At 44.9% G+C, this 17,365-nt stretch overlaps 3 protein-coding genes across 4 annotated transcripts; 1 reads left to right on the top strand and 2 right to left on the bottom strand.

The window, feature by feature from the left end:
• Positions 1–1,478: 1,478 nt before the first annotated feature.
• On the bottom strand, positions 1,479–11,454 carry LOC306784449 (uncharacterized protein). Its single transcript, XM_079278443.1, has 8 exons — positions 10,915–11,454; positions 9,977–10,037; positions 3,511–3,775; positions 2,967–3,311; positions 2,502–2,669; positions 1,854–1,949; positions 1,719–1,738; positions 1,479–1,604 (listed from the first exon to the last, which is right to left on the bottom strand). Exons 3-8 carry the CDS (start codon positions 3,548–3,550, stop codon positions 1,485–1,487), a joined length of 789 nt encoding a protein of 262 aa, XP_079134569.1. The 5' UTR covers positions 3,551–3,775; positions 9,977–10,037; positions 10,915–11,454; the 3' UTR covers positions 1,479–1,484.
• dnajb1b (DnaJ heat shock protein family (Hsp40) member B1b) lies at positions 4,462–6,781 on the bottom strand. The gene is made up of 3 exons (XM_079277920.1): positions 6,387–6,781; positions 5,124–5,734; positions 4,462–5,011 (listed from the first exon to the last, which is right to left on the bottom strand). Exons 1-3 carry the CDS (start codon positions 6,604–6,606, stop codon positions 4,778–4,780), a joined length of 1,065 nt encoding a protein of 354 aa, XP_079134046.1. The 5' UTR covers positions 6,607–6,781; the 3' UTR covers positions 4,462–4,777.
• On the top strand, positions 8,084–17,346 carry tecrb (trans-2,3-enoyl-CoA reductase b). 2 transcript variants are annotated; one of them, XM_079278442.1, is made up of 12 exons: positions 8,084–9,295; positions 12,289–12,339; positions 14,130–14,181; positions 14,291–14,335; positions 14,450–14,553; positions 14,763–14,878; positions 15,140–15,245; positions 15,375–15,447; positions 15,527–15,570; positions 15,780–15,837; positions 16,139–16,227; positions 16,704–17,346. In XM_079278442.1, exons 1-12 carry the CDS (start codon positions 9,281–9,283, stop codon positions 16,875–16,877), a joined length of 927 nt encoding a protein of 308 aa, XP_079134568.1. In that variant the 5' UTR covers positions 8,084–9,280; the 3' UTR covers positions 16,878–17,346. The 2 variants fall into 2 exon arrangements, with proteins under 2 accessions (XP_079134568.1, XP_079134567.1); XM_079278441.1 differs by lacking the exon at positions 8,084–9,295 and having other exon boundaries at positions 12,036–12,339.
• Positions 17,347–17,365: the final 19 nt, after the last annotated feature.

The following is a 17,365-nucleotide window of genomic DNA, read 5'->3' as shown; positions in this document are numbered from 1 at the left end:
AGACTGTAAATAATATATAAAAGTCCCATTGTTTGGCAAGGAATTACACATTTTGCTTATAGAAATAGACAAGATGGTTGATACACATGTCTCTCTGTTAGATATGAAGCTACAGTCAGCAGCTGGTTAGCTTTGCTCAGCATGAAGACTGTAAACATGGGGGGATCGCGAGCATGGCTCTGTCTGTTTTATATTTAGTTACTCACTTTAGAGGTGCTGTTAGGTGGATTTGGTTACTTTTCAGCAGAGACGGTCAGCTGTTGCTCCCTGGATCCTATCTGTATGCTAAGCTAATGGGCTGCTGGCTGCCAAAAAGTCATAGATCCCCAACTACCGCTTCAGTCGTTCATTCACAAACACCGACAAGCAATTCGAAGCACAAGTGTTGATCCAAATGTAAACCAAAGGATACCACAACATTGCAATGTTCTATTTCAGTGCAACCACCTGACATCTAAAAGGGACTCATTGTTTTTTGACGCTGTGTCTATAAATGTTTGTGGCCAAAACACTCACCGAGTGGGCCTTCAGTTACACGAAGGCAGAAAATGACTCGATGGTTGTTGAAAGAACAGGTGGCAGACGAAGAGACTTTCACAAGGTTTGTAGTTATAAGACTTGAGCGTCAACGTCTCTGCGTTGTCCACTGTTGGGTGAAGGTGTGAAAACTATAGGTTGTAAATGTGACGAATGTTTATTTCATGGAAAGCAGCAACATACTGCAAGCGTGTGCACGTGCAAAGAAAATAGAGGTGTGATTAATAATTGTTAGCGTGGTCACTGCATAAGCTCACTGCCTTCGTTTGAACATGAAACTAGATCTTCTAAACAGACACTGGTGGAGCTGATAAAAGCAAGATATTATCAACACCATTTAATTCTATGTTTATGCTTTTAATTGCCTCCTATGGGGTCCAATTCCAGAGTGAGATCAAATGTGTGTAGCACCCTCTGCAGGTCTAACTGCACCACTACTTTGACTTTAATGAAGCTCAGAATCCCAGAAATGTACAGATGCAGCAAGTCCAGCAGTGCTTTCTGTGCAGTGTGCTTTATTTAGTTGTAAAACAGATGTATAAGGAGAAAAAGCTAAGTTGTTGTCATTTTTACATGTGCTTTTCATCTAATTATGACACATTAAATGCATATATTGTATTTTTTTCTAATTTGTTTTAGGCATTCTAAATCTTCCATATATGCGTGCGCCACATATCAGCCTCGTCCCCGTTAACTCCTTATTCACGTTCATCAGGCCGCACCACATGTATCTAACTGTGTGAATCGGTTAAAATCTTACCGACCTCCTTCCTATTTTGGAAGATGACGTCACCGATGATTATCATCGCAAGAAACAGAGAATTAACTTTACAGACATCCAAAGGAAGAACATGAACATGCTGTACAAAGACGTGTCCTTTATTTGATTCATAACACAGAGAAGAACGTGAGATTAGCTGTGAGGTCAAAGACAGGATACACCCTGTTCAGTCCAGAGCGTACTGGGAGGAATTGTGAATACCGGACTCTGGATCGGCATCGAAAGACTGCAGCCTCACTGCAGCCTGAGTAGAGGCAACATCTGCATTTTCCTCACAGTATTCAGGCTGTAAATAAATAAGAATTGTCATTTAGCAGGATTTTATCTGAGCAGTAAACTTATTGCTTGATGAACATTTTAATCAAAACTAAAGCCGATTAATGACAAAATGGTCACTCACCTCACCCTTGTTCGGACCTTCTGAAACAAACAAGCAACAGGATTCATTAAAACTCATGCGAATGCTCTGCTTAGGTGTCAGATCACACTCTGGAATGAAAGCAGTGTGTGTGTGCATGTGTGTGTGTCACCTCACCTGCATTACTCCACCAGTGTCTGCAGAATATCAGAGGTATGATGGCACACACCAGAAGAGCCAGGCTCACCGAAACAATGATGACCACCGTGGTGTCTGCACAGTCACACATGCGTCTGTGACAATACAGTTTAACAGGTTCTCCAAACAAAATGACCAAATAGTCCTCGATATTTATATTCTTAATAGCTTTGACTCATCTTCACTTGATTTTCTGCATAAAAATACAAATCCTGGTACTAAGTTCTTCAAGTGAACATGCGGGTTAGGGTGAGAGCACGACGGCAACAGGTTTTTCCGGTCGTTTTGCCCCTGACTCAGAACCAATCGAGCCACTTCTCACTGAAACTGCACCGGAAACTCTGCCTCTTCTAAAAATGGAAAGTTTCCACATCACACATTGGCTCCCAGGCAGATATATCTAAAAACCATCAACACTCAGATGTAAGATTCCACCTTCAGCAAACACATTTAAAAACAGCCCTCTGTTGTCACTCACAGTGAAGTAACAATAAGTCAAACACATTCTGGGGTGCAGAGGGGGCCTTTAAGTTCTTCTCCGAACTGATCACGGCACTATTAGTTCCAATAGTTTGTTGGGGGTTTGAAGCTTAGGAGGGAACAGCTTCTGACTGTGGCTGTAAATACCTTTGAGGTTGGTTGCTGCTGTCTGGTTTGTCTTGTCCTCTGTAGCGGGCAGCGTCGACGCTGCTGCTGATGGCTCAGTGCCGGATGCAGAGCTGCCTTGGGGCAGAGTTTCCTCTGCAGTCTGAAGGGCGGTGGTGGAGGGAGGAGATCCGAGAGCAACAGCGGAAGCTTTGGGATAACACGACAAACTTGAATGAATTGTGTGTGCTCATGTGACATTGCTGAATCACAAGATACACTTATTTTCAGGCTTTCCACACAAAGCAACGCCCGGCTGTCAGCTTCATACAGCTGTGGCTGGTTTTATCCTGAAGACAGAATCAGTATGAGACACTCGTCAGTCCTGACAACATGACCAGTAACCTACAGTCAACACTTTGAGATTAGTTTCATGCAAAATCCTAAATAGAAGATATGTTGTTCATTGTTATCCCAAAACGTCCCATAAACTAGCCATAAACGTACCATCTAAAACTATGAGCTTGACCTCCTGGTGCACCACATTAAGAGTTCCCTCCACTCCACAGTGATATGTCCCTGCGTCCGTCCTCTGCAGCCTCTGTATGGTCACGCTGAAGGCTCCATCTCCTCCGCTGGCCTCCATGCCGTACCTCCCTCGCCGCGTGACGGCCGACCTCTTGCTCGCAGTTTGAATGAGAATGCTTTCGTTGGAGCAGACTCCTTTGCAGAAGTACACGTCGTGGTGTTGGGAGCTGTTGTTTGTGGTCCAGCTACCGGAACAGTGGATGGAGACCTCTGCTCCGACATGGCCGGTCACCTCCAGCACTGCTGAAGCCTCTGCGCACGCAACTGCAGCATAAAGCAAGTGCTGGTTACAGCTGCTGACCACAATAGCTGAAATTAATGTGGAGATGTGGATGAATTGCTTGACAGGGAAGCATTAAAATGAATGAACACATTCCTACTAAGCTAATACATTCAGAGTGTAAATGTGACAAATAAAACCTGTCTCTATGAATGTTAATAAAAAAGATACATCAAAACTCACCGGAGAAGCAGCAAAACATGACCACATGAAGAATCCTCATTCTTTGTCCAGGTTAAAAACCAAGTAAATGAAAAGTTGAGTCCAGCAGTGTTGGGAAGAAAGCAGCGGGCTGCTCCGAATAAGTCTTCTGATTCAATGCCATGAAACATGAGTGCCTCACGGGGACCAGAGCCTGAGGGCAACTTCTGAAAAGCAGGGGTATTTCCAGAAGATGTAGCAGGATTGAGTTTGCTCTCAGCGGCAACACATCCCTCCTGTCAGGCGCCTGTAAATTTACCCACAGCGGGAATAATAAAGGATTATCTTATCTTATAAGTGTCAGGCAATATACCAGCCACACAGTTTAGTCCTCGGGGACTGTACGAGAATTATTTGCGTGAGAAGGGGGACTGAATTTCATATTTTAGTTTTATTAATGCTTTTCTCCGTGTTGCTTCACTTGGATGTTTGAACTTCATGGAGCAGAAGAACACCAGAGGGAAGTGCTCACACTCATCACCTGAAGGGGGAAGGCCTCTCTGTGCTCACCTTGACACTCGTTCCACTAAATCTTCTTTCTGGCAGAAATTTAGAATCGACACCACTCTCATATCCGACCGTTACAAAGCTGCAGCTAGCGGACTGAGCTGGCTCAGCATTAAGACTGAACTCTGCCTACGAGTATCTTTAAAGCTCACTCATTAACACGTTAGATCTGGTTTTTCTTTAATTCACATATGAGAGAGGCTTGTCGTCTTGTGTCGTACGATGTTTTGAGACATCAAGTCAATCACGGTCCGTTATGCACAAGTTAATGTATCGACATGGTTCATCTTTCCAGCACCAGTTTCCATTTCTTCTTTCATAACAGTGAAAATTCAGCCCAACAATAAGTACTGCCTGTTGTTGCATCATCAGTTTACAAACACATTTTTATTTGAATGTAAAGTTGAATTTGAGCTGTGACGTCATTCAAACAAACATCACATTTTCATGGAAGTGTTGAACCTTTATTACAAACAAAACAGAATATATGCAATATATGTATTTTTGCATAATACAGTACACTGTGTACTTATTTCCATCAAAATATAATCTTATTCAGTGTCAAAGACAAAACATTAGTCATATTTACATGTTCATTCTCAAAAAGCATTTTTACAAAGTCTGTCCTGTATTGTCTCATGTGATTTATAAAGCCACATGAAAAATGACTGATAAAAAAAAAGAAAATGGTCTGCAGCTTAGTGTGATAGTTCTGACAGTCCTGGATGTCCGGTGGTCTTGTTCAGGATCGCGGGAGGACCCGAGCGATGGTGTCCCGGGCGCTCTGGCTGAGCCGTTCTGGGAACTTGACCTCATACTCCACCAATAGGTCGCCTCGACGATCGGGGCGCTTTGGATGAGGCAGCCCCTCGCCGTTGATGCGCCGCTTCATCCCCGGCTGCACGACATCCGTCGTTGACACGGTCACCGATCTGCCGTCCAGTGTGGGCGCGTTGATCGTACAGCCGCACAAGGCCTGATGGGAAATAACAGAGAAAGAAAACAAAAAAAAAAAGCATGAATTAAGATCCTGAAAAGGCAACGACAGCAACTTTATTCTACTCGTGATTTTCACAATCTTAACTTACATCTCTGAGTGAAATCGTTGCCGTGTAGACGATGTTCGAGCCGTCGCGTTTGAATTTCGGATGCGTCTTGTCCTTTAACACAAAGACCACGTCCGCTGGAATGTTTGTGGGAGTCTCGTCCCCCTCTTTGGGAAACGTGATTTTTGTGCCCTCTTTCCACCCTTTCTTTATCTGCACCTCCAGGATCTTATGCTCAATCCTTATTGTTCGCCCATCGGGGTTCAGCCTTTTACGAGACACCTTCATCTTCTTTAAGCAACCAGATAGAACTTCCTCCAGGGTTACGTTGAGGTCGTGAACCACGGGGGGGTCTTGAGGCTTCTTCACAACACTGCTGTGAGGGCCCATTCCTCCCATACCAGAGCCGAAGGAGCGAGGGAACCCACCCATTCCACCTCCCGCCATCCCAAAGCGAGCGAAAGGGTCGTCCGTCTCCATATCCTCATCCATGCCTCCATTGCGGCCACCGAAGAACTGTTCGAAGGGGTTACGTCCACCGAAGAACTCTGAAAAAATGACATGAGGGTCGCCCTGGAAGCTGTAGCTGAAGTTACCAGGACCACCACCACCACCACCACCACCACCACCAGGGGGGCCTCCGCCTTTCAGACCTGAGGGAGAAAAACAACCAATTAATACAGTTATCACTCAAAAAAAAAAAGACTTCAAGCACTTAATATTACAACCAAAGTAATGCAACACTCATTGTGCCATTACATGTGCGTGTGTGTGTCTTTAACTTTGATCTCAAGTTCAATTTCTCAATACAGTTTGTAAGACTTTCACAAATGAGAGTTTCTTCCATTCATCTGCAAGTCTACGTCATTGCTAAAGTTGCCACGGTTACTAAACAGGTAAGAACACTAAAGATAAAGTATTTCTGTCACGCGGCCCCACCTCTCCGGTTTCCATGCACCAAAATCAAACACTGACAACACCACTCAAACATGCACACACAAGCAGACTGCGCCCTAAGCCCCGCCCCCTCATCGTGACGTCAGACACAAACCTCCCAGCGCCTCTCCTGAACTCACGGTCACATATTTTCAGTTGTACTTTGTCAGGTCTTGTACAAACATGACACGTGTGATATCCTGCGTGCAGAGCAACGCCTTTATTGCTTGGCTCACAAACAAGGCTTTACTGAGACACAGAGCGCAATGACACTGAACCGTTTGGTCCCATGCATGTCAGACACTGTCACCCTTTCGTGTTGACATCCATAGAACCAGCTGCACTGTGAACTGTCAAGTGAATTCTTACCTTCTTCTCCATAACGATCGTAAATGTCCTTTTTATCTGGGTCGCTCAGGACGTCGTAAGCCTCGGCGATTTCTTTGAATTTGTCCTCGGCTCCCGGTGACTTGTTTTTGTCGGGATGAAAGCGCAGCGCCTGTTTACGATAAGCTTTCTTTACGTCGTCCTCGGACGCTCCTTTCGCAATTCCCAAAATATCGTAGTAGTCTTTACCCATTTTGACCATCCAGAGGGCTGTTCAGCAAACGGCTGTTTATATGAACTGCAGTCGCTCCTCCTCGGTTCGTCCTCTGGATCTACTCCGAAGGCTGCGCCTCGAGTGTTGTCTTTATAAAGTACGTGGAAACTTCCAGAGTTTTCCATACACAGCTCGAACAAGCTCCACTGTCACAGTAAGTCCAGGACACGCCCACCAGGACGTTACGTAGTGCTGCCTTCAGGAGCTGTCGGAAATTATCCAGCACAGTAACATACCATGCCTTATCAGTCTCCTTAAAATGAACTCGCTTGCCTATGTAGGGATGTATGGCTATGAACATTGGTGGAGGAAGTTTTTAGATCTTTACTAACTTTCTTTACATAAAAGTAGCAATACTACAGTGTAAAAGTACTCCGTTACAAGTAAATCATCATTCAAAATCCTACTTGAGTAGAAATACAGATGTTTTATCAGACACATGCAGCTACTTGTTTTGCCCCTCTGGCTGATATATTATTTTAATAGGACATTAATAGATTGTTGACACCCTTGTAACTGGTGGAGTTTGAGCGAGTTTTAACTGTTTTATATACAGTTTGTTTAACTATGCACGACGTTTAGAGTGAAAATCCCTCTTTGGTGCAACTGCTTAGAACTCCCCACCCTTATGTAAGGAGGTACAAGTGCAAACAAGTTTGAAACGACTGTTTTAATCTTAAACAGTGTATTATATTATATAAATTGATCATGTGTTTGTTATGTAACATCTCAATCTATAGTCTAAAGTAATTAATAGCTATATATGTCCATTCCTAAATGTACATGGTCCATGGACATTACTGAGAGGCCGGACCATATCACAAGCAGCTAATCCCATGAACAATGGATAAACAACAACATAGCCTGGAAATAGAAAGCATTTTTGCTAAATTTAAATAATAATAAAAAAATACTTCCCTCATGGATCCCTGTCATAACAAAATGAAATATTGTGGCACTTTACTTAAACTATGCGCACAGTTACGATCAGGAACATTACCATTAGCCCCAGAGATCGGTAGGTTCAATTCCACTGGAGAAGAGGACAGAATCTGTGTATGTGAGCTAGGAGAAGTTGAGAATGAGGTGCACTTTTTTGTTTTACTGTCCTATCCACGAGGACATAAGGGATGCATTTTTGGAGTGAAATTACTTTAATTTATGTTGATTTAAGTTGCCAGGCCCGGGAGGGAAGGCAGAATGTTTTGTTTAAGATTGAGCGGTGAAGTAACCTGTCATTTTGTAATTGAATGAAACTTAGTGAAATGTGTGTCCACTGCAGCTATATTGTTGGTTTCTTATAAACCCATGAGGGCTGGGCACATTAAGTACATGACACAAGGGGCATTTCTAGATTTTTAAACAGATGCGAGCATGCAGTGCAGTACAGTAGTTTGCCCAATGAGCATGAGCTGATCTAATTTATGCAACCAGTCGGACATAATATCACCAAATTAAGACTCAGGAGGTAACACTTCCACACCTCAGATGTGTTGAAAATGGTTTTATTGGACACAATTCCCCTTTGATTTGTTTCATGTCCTGGAACAAGGCTTTGCGTGACTTACAAAAAGTGACAAGAGTACGAGTAGCACGTGAAGGCAGCATTTCAGGTTCAATGTACAACACAATAGACTACATGCTTCAGCTCTTCACTCTGACATTTGTTGGGGCAGGTAACAATGTGCCATCATTAGCAGTGTTCAAATTAAAAATAGTGCAGCTCAGTCTCTGTCTGACAAGTGAAATTAAACCGTTTTGTCAGGGATGAGAAAATATCTCTGCAGCTGTTAGGACTTCCACAGACCCACATACACTACATTGGATTTTTAAGGTGGAGCTCACACAATATTCTTTTGGAAAGGCTATAATTCGTAGTTATGTGTTTTGTATATTGTAGGGTATCCATTCAAAGAATTGACTTACACATGTCCCTGTGTATGTAAGTGTATTGGACAACAAGGCTTGAGACAATTATGGTGCCTTCAGCACAAGAAAAATATTTTGGGTCAGTGTGCCTGACGAATACAAGCAATTCATAGCTTGACAGTTTCAGAAAGTGTTGCCTTACAAAGTGACAACATACCAGGCAAATGGCAAACTTTATTTTTGCAGGACAATTTATGCATGAGGAAAACACAATCTACACATAAATGCATTCAAACAACAGAAAGCAAATAAAGATATACATTGTGCAGTGGAGGGGGTAAATGCATAATGTAGGAGCATAACATTGAGTAAGACTGCAAAAATAAATTGGAAAAATAATAGCATACAGTCTGCAAATTAAATTGGGAAAAGTCAACAGATTGATAAATAATTTTCGATACAGTTTAAGAGATTGGATGGTTGGTGCTGGTTGGATCAGTAAGCCTGCATACAAACAGACAGAGCTGCTGCTCAAAGAGCAATACATTCTAACACTAAATCCAATTACGTTAGCATCGTAGCCTGAAGATAAGAAGGTTAGCATAGCCGCGACCTCGCCATCTGCTCAAATCTCATTGGCTACGTCGCTGACAGTGTCGCCAGTTTTGATTGGATGCGGGACGGACGTCGGGCCCGCCTACGGTGGCCTCAGCAGACACACTTCACTCCGCTGATTGGAGACGGCTCTGTCACTCATCTGGGATATTGAGGAAAGAGGGTGCTAACTGCCAGGATGAAGCACTACGAGGTAAGTAGTGTCTGTGGAACTCCAAATCATCAATGGAGCGATTTATGGGGCCAGAATGGTGTTAATCTGACTAATTCGGATATTTTTCTGTGGTTTCTGTGAGGATGAACTCCACCAGAAACAGTCACGAGAGGATCGCATTCTGCAGCAGCGCGCCTGTCATGGGCTGGCTGCTGGTACCGGGGATTTAACGAGCCTCGTGCACGGAAATGAACGCTTCTGTCGGTTGATATCGCACACGAAAGTCAAGCTGCTGCCACATATGCGATGAATTAGACTTGCGTTGTGTATTTGTTGAGTTTTCGATGTACGCTGAACGTCTCTGTTAGCTTAACACGGAGTCCTCTGTTTGGGATAAAGCTCGACATCATCGCCATCTGTGGCTGGAGCGACGCATGGAGCTTCTTATCTTGTTATTACTCAATAATGCAGGTGAACAGTCGAGCGTGCAAGACTTGTTAAACTTGCTCAGAAAGAAAAACCTGAAACAATGTTTTGGCTAACTGTCACCAGAAACATCCACACTCCTGACGCAGGCCTGTTTCACTCTGTTATCATTAGTAAGGTGTCCACTGCCACTTAAACAATGGCTGTAAGCCTTCTGCTGCAGCTACTGAAAGCTAAAACATGAGCACCAAAACCCATCAGACAGGATTTGAAGTCGTCTCGACAGAAACTGACCCAACCAGTGGCTGCTCCGGTTCTCCTTCCTTCTGTTGATCACAGATGAGGCTGTTGCAACCTATGAGGGGTGAAAAATACTTGAGATATGAAAGACGTATGACATGTTTTCATTCAGTAGTTGCACAGTTGCAAAGTTTATTTTTTTAGTGGCCAATGTGACAGCAATAGGCCACTCCTGTGATCCCCAATCCATCTGCTTGACTCATCCTTTCGTGGCCATTGAAACATATGACAATGCTCTAAATAGGCATTTTTGCAGCGTTCGCTGCAACAGGTATCTTCAATTATCAGCCATCCTCTCGGCTGCATTTGAATACCACCAGCTTGCACATTTTGGAAGTCTGTGTAAAGCCGCTATGATGGCAATGACATGCGCACATTCTAACCATAGTGTACACTCGGATGAGTGACGACATAATCTGTGTAACAAAAACTGACGGGTTAGCCACATATTAGCAGATGGTGTGGGCTGCACAGACAGTCGCCACTGCTGGCCGCGATTCCTTCCGCTATTACAACTACCAAGATCTGTGATCATCACGAAATACCATCAAGTCACAATGTGCATTAACAGTTACCAAGTTTTGCAGTTGCAATACACCTAAAGTGCTCGTTTATGGATTAAATCACAGTGGATTTTATTATTTATTTACCTTGTGCATGCTTTATAAGGCACCAAATATCAATCTAAACAGATAAACTAAAAGAGTAGAGTCCAGATTGTTGCATATCTTTTGGTTACAATGTGTCCACAATATCCTGGGACATAAATCAAACTGTAAATGTTTTCCATTGGTGTCAATAGATAGTCATTAGTCAGCAGTGATCTGTCTTACTTTTTAACTGACTGTCCATGAGTATCTGGAATGGAGCAAAATTGTCTGTTAATCTGCCTAAAAACATAATCTTTCCAGATTTCAGAAGTGGTCTCTTACCTTGCGATAGGAGGTAGAGGGAAACCCAGCAAAGAGCAGCAGAAGTCCACCGGCATAACTAAAGCCTGGTTCTCCCCGCTTCACCCTCGCCCCAGAGTGCCCTACCGGGACAGAGAGTCGCTGCCAGACAGAAGCTTTATATAGATGGGATGGGGGAGGTTCAGTGGCAGAGGGTATGCCTGCCATGGGGTTCTTTCCCCTTAAGTCTCAACTGCAGTGTCGTGTGTCCTGCGTTGTTGAAGCATACATGCATGTTTACGTTTGCACAGTAACACGGCAGCAAGTAAAAAGCACGGATTGCAGTGTTAGGAAGGCAAGTCGCCTTGTGCAAACAAATTTAAACCGCTTGCCTGAAGCACACAAATAAAGAAAAATGCTAAATCTGTGGGCATCTCAGGCCCCAAAACCAAATCCCCAGAGAGCTCCAGTTTACTGTTCGTCTCTTTGTGAGCAGGCGTACATGGTTCAGGCCCCTGTCTGAGTTAAGTTGATGGAGGACCTTTTTTAGATAACAGAAAATGTTTTCCTACGTCCGGCCTAAACTTCCATGTTGCCACTTGTGACTCTGTCTAGCATCATTATAGAGTGGGGGGGGGGGGGGGGGCTTCACCAAGGGGGATGCCCCGACTAGATGGGTGGGGTCTGTAGGGAGACGGCTGGTCATGCAGAATTAGCAGCAGAGATTTATATTTAGTGGCGAGGAAGACAGGGGGGACAAACTATAAAAGGGGGGGGGTGGCATTTTTCATAATAACCCCCCCCTCCATCTTCCCACTTAGCCAGGAGTTGAGAGGGGCCATCAGGTGTCCTTTTTTTAGGGAGGAGTTATGTTTCAAATCCAAGTCCCCGCAGCGCTAAAATAAAGCTCTCTGCTCTAGAAGTTTCCTTCATGCGATATAACACGGATGATCTACTGCAGACAGTTTGCCAGGGGGATGCTGGGCATTCCTGTGTATGCAACTGTGCACACGCATGTGGTATATGTCCACGCTCCAGGGGTCGGTTAGCAGTTAAATAAAGCAATGCACCAGAAGTGAAGGAATGACAAGCGGGAGGGAGAACGAGAGGAGGGGGGGGGAGCAGGGGAGAGACAGATTTATCTCCACAGCTGAGTGCTGCCCCTCTCCTCTGTGGTTTGGCATGGATATTGGATAGACAGCTGAGAGGTGAAGAGTGAAGGGGCTGAAAAAAGGAAGATAAACCGAGTGCAGGAGGAGGACTGTGGACATGGATGCCCTAGCACTAGAGGCCACCAGCACTAAAAAGCCGGCAAACGGGGCGGCGGTGGCGTCGGCGGCCGCCCCGGTGCTGGCTCAAGCCCCCGTCAAACGTAAACCTGCTAAAAAAGCTAAAAAGGCTGTTGTTTTCTTTGAGGTGGAGATACTGGATGCCAGGACCAAGGACAAGCTCTGCTTCCTGGACAAGGTGAGGACGCATTTCTTTTCTTCCTCTTTGTATCACTTTCCATCGCAGTTTCAGTTCACCCTTTTTTCTAATATCATCTCTGAAAAAAGATGTTTTTAATCTCTATATGTGCACATGCAATTGTCCTTGTGCCTGTATGTTTACTAAATGCAACAGGTGCAGTGTGTCCGGTCCTCATTCACATTAAGCCATAACAAGGCGCGGTGCAGAATAGCGTTCCAGGGTACTCCTCCCCCCCCCCACATCGCTCTGATTGAGGTTGAACCATGTTGTGTTTTTACAGATGTAATACGACAACGGGTTTAACAGTATAACAGAGATAACACAAGCCAGCGTGGTACTGACGAGTGGACTGTACTCGTGCTGACAGTTTGGATTTAAGAGCATCGCTGTTGTATGTTGATGGAACGTTGACGCTCATTGTTTCAGGTATAGTGCCGGTACTTTGCACTTGGCCTGTACTTTGTTATTACTGTGTTTAGATGGCTTTCGTGTGTTACTGACAGGCCTGTGAGTCATTAGGAGGGTCCAGCGTGTTGTTGATGTGTGCATCAGTGGTGTTAGACTCCTCTTATCAAAGGCTGCTCCTCAAGATCACAGAGTGTGAAGTTCTACCCTCGTTGGATTACACCCTGTCGTCGGCTTAGCAGAGATTCTGTGGCGATAGCGTGCAGAATCTTAACACCTATTGGGGAGGGGGTTTCGCTGGTTTGACGGATATAGATCTGGATCTGGACAGAGAGCCCCTTTGGGGGGGGACTGGTTTCTTAAGTACGAACAGACCGAGTTGGATATAAAATTCAAATTCTGTATCATGTCGGGGTTTATGAAACCGACTCTGAATACAGCCTGGAGAAAGAGAGGGGGGGGGGGGTCACAGAGAGGGTTGTTTCTCAGTGATGTCATCCTGCTGAAAATGGCCTGTGGTCCTCTGGGCCGCGTGAATATAAGCCAAGTCGATGACAGCAGCAGACCTCTCCAGTCTGCTTCAGATGGGTCACATGGTGTTTGAGCAAAATACCAGTTCTCTGAGTTCTAGAGTTGCTCAAATAATCTGGCACCACCACCCTGTTTCACACTGAGCGGTGCTGGCCCTGGTAATCGGATATATCTCTCGGCCTTCGATCGTTACAGACAAACTGGAACCGTGAACACTTCTCTGTGTGTGTGTGTCCTTGTGGCTCAGGTTCCTGTGCGGGTCAAAGGTCGAAGCACATGATGCATGATGATTCTTGCAGCACACACGAAGAAGAAACGCTTTCACACTCGTCCTGTGTCACACCTGTGCTTGGACAGTGTGATTGCATACAGGCGTACGTTTCACGGAAGCATCTCAGCTTCCATGTTCCAGGCCAACAGGGGAACACAGGCTTACTGCTCAAATGTCGGAGAAAGCCGTTTCATCAGATATTTAAAATGTGGCTTTAAGTTTGCGGACTGCTCCTCAGACCAGGAGCTTCCACTGCTCCGTCATCCCGTCTGGAACAGCTGTGCGTGTCCACATTTGCTCTTAATGTTTCTGTTGTCGTGTTTATATTTGGGTTGGTTGTTTGGGACATTGCTGGCAGCCTGGCACAAGGTCTTGTACTGTGTGTGTGTGTGTGTGTGTGTGTGTGTGTGCCTCTTTAAAACCCTAGTACCAGCTGTTAATAAACCACATCCATGGGGTATGTGAGCTAAATTTACCATTTATCACCATCATGAATGGAAAACCGGGTTTATCTGTTCCTTTGTGTGTGTGCACTCGTACACGTCCCTCCACTTATTTATTGTGGTGTCATTTATTGTAGGTCGAGCCAAATGCCACTATCGGAGAGATCAAGTCTATGTTCCACAAGAGCCGTGAGTGCCATCTCTCTGCAGCCTCATACATCCGATTCAACATCAAGCTGCACATACAAATACTCACTTGATGTCCCGTCTGAAGATGTCTGTGTCGTATCGGTTTCAGATCCTCAGTGGTACCCGGCCAGGCAGTCCATTCGCCTCGACCCCAGTAAGTCAGCCACGGTGTGGTTGTCTATCCGTCTACTCAAAGTGAACGTAGTGCGACTTCCCGACTCATAATTCACTGTACATCTCAGTCAGTAAACGTGTGTGTTTGTTTCAGAGGGGAAGTCTCTGAAGGATGAGGATGTTCTGCAGCATCTCCCTGTGGGAACCACGGCCACCTTCTACTTCAGAGACCTGGGAGCCCAGATCAGCTGGGTCACGGTGAGGAGTGCAGCCCGGTGCCGTCTAAAGACAGACGTGCTGTCAGTCGAACAGTCCTGACGAGCCCACATGCACCAGATACAAGCGGGATCAAGAGCAGCTTGTGTGTGTGTGTGTGTGTGTGTGTGTGTGTGTGTGTGTGTGTGTGTGTGTGTGTGTGACGACACTATGGCTCTAATTTACTCTGTCCTACTTCATTTTTTTTTCAGGTCTTTCTGACCGAGTACATGGGTCCGCTGGTCCTCTATCTGATGTTCTACTTCAGAGTTCCCTTCATCTACGCACCCAAATATGACTTTACCACCAGTAAACACTGGGTCGTACAGTGAGTGTCTCCAACACGCCGTCACACACTTTATCTAGTCGGAGCCTTCGTGAGAGGACCAGCGTGTCCTCTTGGAGTCCAACACAAGAGTATTGTTCTACTTCTCTCACTCTCAGCAACAATGCCAATCATCAGTTTCCCCTCATGATTCCTTGAAACCAGCTCTTTCCATATCAATGTGGAAATGACCCGTCAACTCCTACCAGATGATAGAACATAGAAATATAGAAAAGCTAACGCACGCCTTTGTGCTTTTTCCAGTCTCGCCTGCATGTGTCACTCTTTCCACTTCGCGAAGAGGCTGCTGGAGACGCTGTTCGTGCATCGCTTCTCTCACGGCACAATGCCGCTACGTAACATCTTCAAGGTGAGACGCGTTCTACCGCCCAGGCTCTGACCTCTTCTTCCTCACCTTAACAAAGGCAAAGGAGTCATGGAGGTCTTTCATAGAGTCAATGATCAACTGTCAATGTCCCCGTCTTATTCCCCATCTCAGAATTGTACCTACTACTGGGGCTTTGCAGCATGGATGGCCTATTACATCAACCACCCGCTGTACACGCCACCCAGTGAGTATGCTGCACCGTGCACTCAGCGCCCGTCTACCAGAGCGTCACTGTAACTCCTGTCGCTTGTTTCTTGTTGCAGTCTACGGCGAGCAACAAATCAGACTGGCCCTCATCATATTCCTGGTAAGAATAGTTCTACCTTCACACTTTATCGTGCACCATTTGATTTGACGAATAAATAGAAAAAAACATGTCATTTTCATAATTGAAGTTGTATTTTTTTACAACTCTTTGTCATCCTCAGAAGTGTACAATACGTTCATTTATAGAGACGGGCCCTGGTCTTCATAGTCTCTCTATTAAATCACTTGTCTGACTGTTTTCGTCCTTAGTTCTGTCAGATCGGCAACTTTTCCATCCACATTGCTCTGCGGAACCTCCGTCCACCAGGTACACACGCAGCAATACGTTGCTTCTATGTAATTGATTGAAAGGATAAAATCCTGTCAAAATATATTTGAATGCTTTAAATTAAAGAAAACAATATTTCACGCCCCTATAACAGTAAATGTTTGAATAAACAAGCCAGTCTAATTTAGACCCTGAAGATAATTAAGATAATTGGTTTTCACAGCATTTTTAAGGTCAATTTAGAATCGTTTCGTTTTGACATCAGGCCAAAATGTAAACATAGGAATGAGTAGATGGTTTAAAATAAAATACATTTCTTTGTTTTGCTTCCTTCATTCAGGATCTAAGACCAGGAAGATTCCTTATCCAACCAAGAACCCCTTCACCTGGATCTTCCTGCTGGTCTCCTGCCCCAACTACACCTACGAGGTAACGTGTTTCATTACGCCTCCGCTCATCAGTTCATGTGCTAATTATGACAATGTTTACACAAATGTCCAATCGAACAAATTGATGAAGTGATGACGCTTTGGACAGAAACATGTAGGACATACTATGATGTGATTTTTAGGACATACTATATTGCACTGCGCCTTTGAAAGTTAATCTCGCCGCTGCTGCCTTCTTGTGGTGTGTGTGTGTGTGTGTGTGTGTGTGTGTGTGTGTGTGTGTGTGTGTGTGTGTGTGTGTGTGTGTGTGTGTGTGTGTGTGTGTGTGTGTGTGTGTGTGTGTGTGTGTGTGTGTGTGTGTGTGTGTGTGTGTGTGTGTGTGTGTGTGTGTGTGTGTGTGTGTGTGTGTGTGTGTGTGTGTGTGTGTGTGTGTGTGTGTGTGTGTGTGTGTGTGTGTGTGTGTGTGTGTGTGTGTGTGTGTGTGTGTGTGTGACATCCCTCCTCTTCGTCGTTCAGCTGGGCGCCTGGTTCGGCTTCACACTGATGACTCAGTGCCTGCCGGTGGCCTTCTTCACCTTGGTGGGTTTCATCCAGATGACCGTGTGGGCAAAGGGGAAACACCGCAGCTACCTGAAGGAGTTCCGCGACTACCCTCCTCTGCGCTCGCCCATCCTGCCCTTCATCCTTTAGAGGACTCCTTCAGCGCTCCTCGCTTGTAGGAGTCAAATACCCCCCCCCCCCCTAAATGAGAGTGCTCTCCTGTTTTCCACCCTCCAAACTGGAACTGACTGAATCTAACCATGTCCCTTCTCCCTCCACAACCAAATCTTCTTCCACCTCCTGTCTGCGATTCCTGTAATATTGATACTATTGAGTGTAAATTTCTTTATCACCCACAAGCTCACACTGATTCATTGAAGTGTGTTTGAGCTGCTCAGTTTATACTGAATGACAAACTGTACATAAATGTTAAGATACCCAACCACTCTGCCATCTGGAGGCTGAATCTGCAGTTTAGTTTTTATATCCATTCATCTAAATTTCAATTCATGACAGCATGTCATTTTGTTGGTGTCAGAAGTAATTTATTAAAAAAAGGTAAACCAAACTGCTGTTGCTCTGCTCCGTTATTACAGATCACCTGTGTGCGTAAGACTTCAGAGTTATCGGAGCTTTGT

Source organism: Melanostigma gelatinosum (genome assembly GCF_949748355.1).
Source record: "Melanostigma gelatinosum genome assembly, chromosome: 11".
Taxonomy (NCBI): Eukaryota; Metazoa; Chordata; class Actinopteri; order Perciformes; family Zoarcidae; genus Melanostigma; species Melanostigma gelatinosum.
Note: the sequence above shows the minus strand (reverse complement) of the source record. Positions and strands in the feature narration are given on the sequence as shown.

Excerpts from the sequence above, each read along its gene's own strand:
- LOC306784449 (XM_079278443.1), bottom strand. The coding sequence starts at position 3,550 with ATGAGGATTCTTCATGTGGTCATGTTTTGCTGCTTCTCCG. Across the intron at positions 2,670-2,966 it reads CAAGCTCATAGTTTTAGATG|CTTCCGCTGTTGCTCTCGGA; the intron begins GTACGTTTATGG and ends GTTATCCCAAAG. Across the intron at positions 1,605-1,718 it reads AAGGTCCGAACAAGGGTGAG|CCTGAATACTGTGAGGAAAA; the intron begins GTGAGTGACCAT and ends ATTTATTTACAG.
- dnajb1b (XM_079277920.1), bottom strand. The coding sequence starts at position 6,606 with ATGGTCAAAATGGGTAAAGACTACTACGATATTTTGGGAATTGCGAAA. Across the intron at positions 5,735-6,386 it reads CGATCGTTATGGAGAAGAAG|GTCTGAAAGGCGGAGGCCCC; the intron begins GTAAGAATTCAC and ends TTTCTCCCTCAG. Across the intron at positions 5,012-5,123 it reads CAACGATTTCACTCAGAGAT|GCCTTGTGCGGCTGTACGAT; the intron begins GTAAGTTAAGAT and ends ATTTCCCATCAG.
- tecrb (XM_079278441.1), top strand. The coding sequence starts at position 12,142 with ATGGATGCCCTAGCACTAGAGGCCACCAGCACTAAAAAGCCGGCAAAC. Across the intron at positions 14,554-14,762 it reads CCCAGATCAGCTGGGTCACG|GTCTTTCTGACCGAGTACAT; the intron begins GTGAGGAGTGCA and ends TTTTTTTTTCAG. Across the intron at positions 15,838-16,138 it reads GCGGAACCTCCGTCCACCAG|GATCTAAGACCAGGAAGATT; the intron begins GTACACACGCAG and ends TCCTTCATTCAG.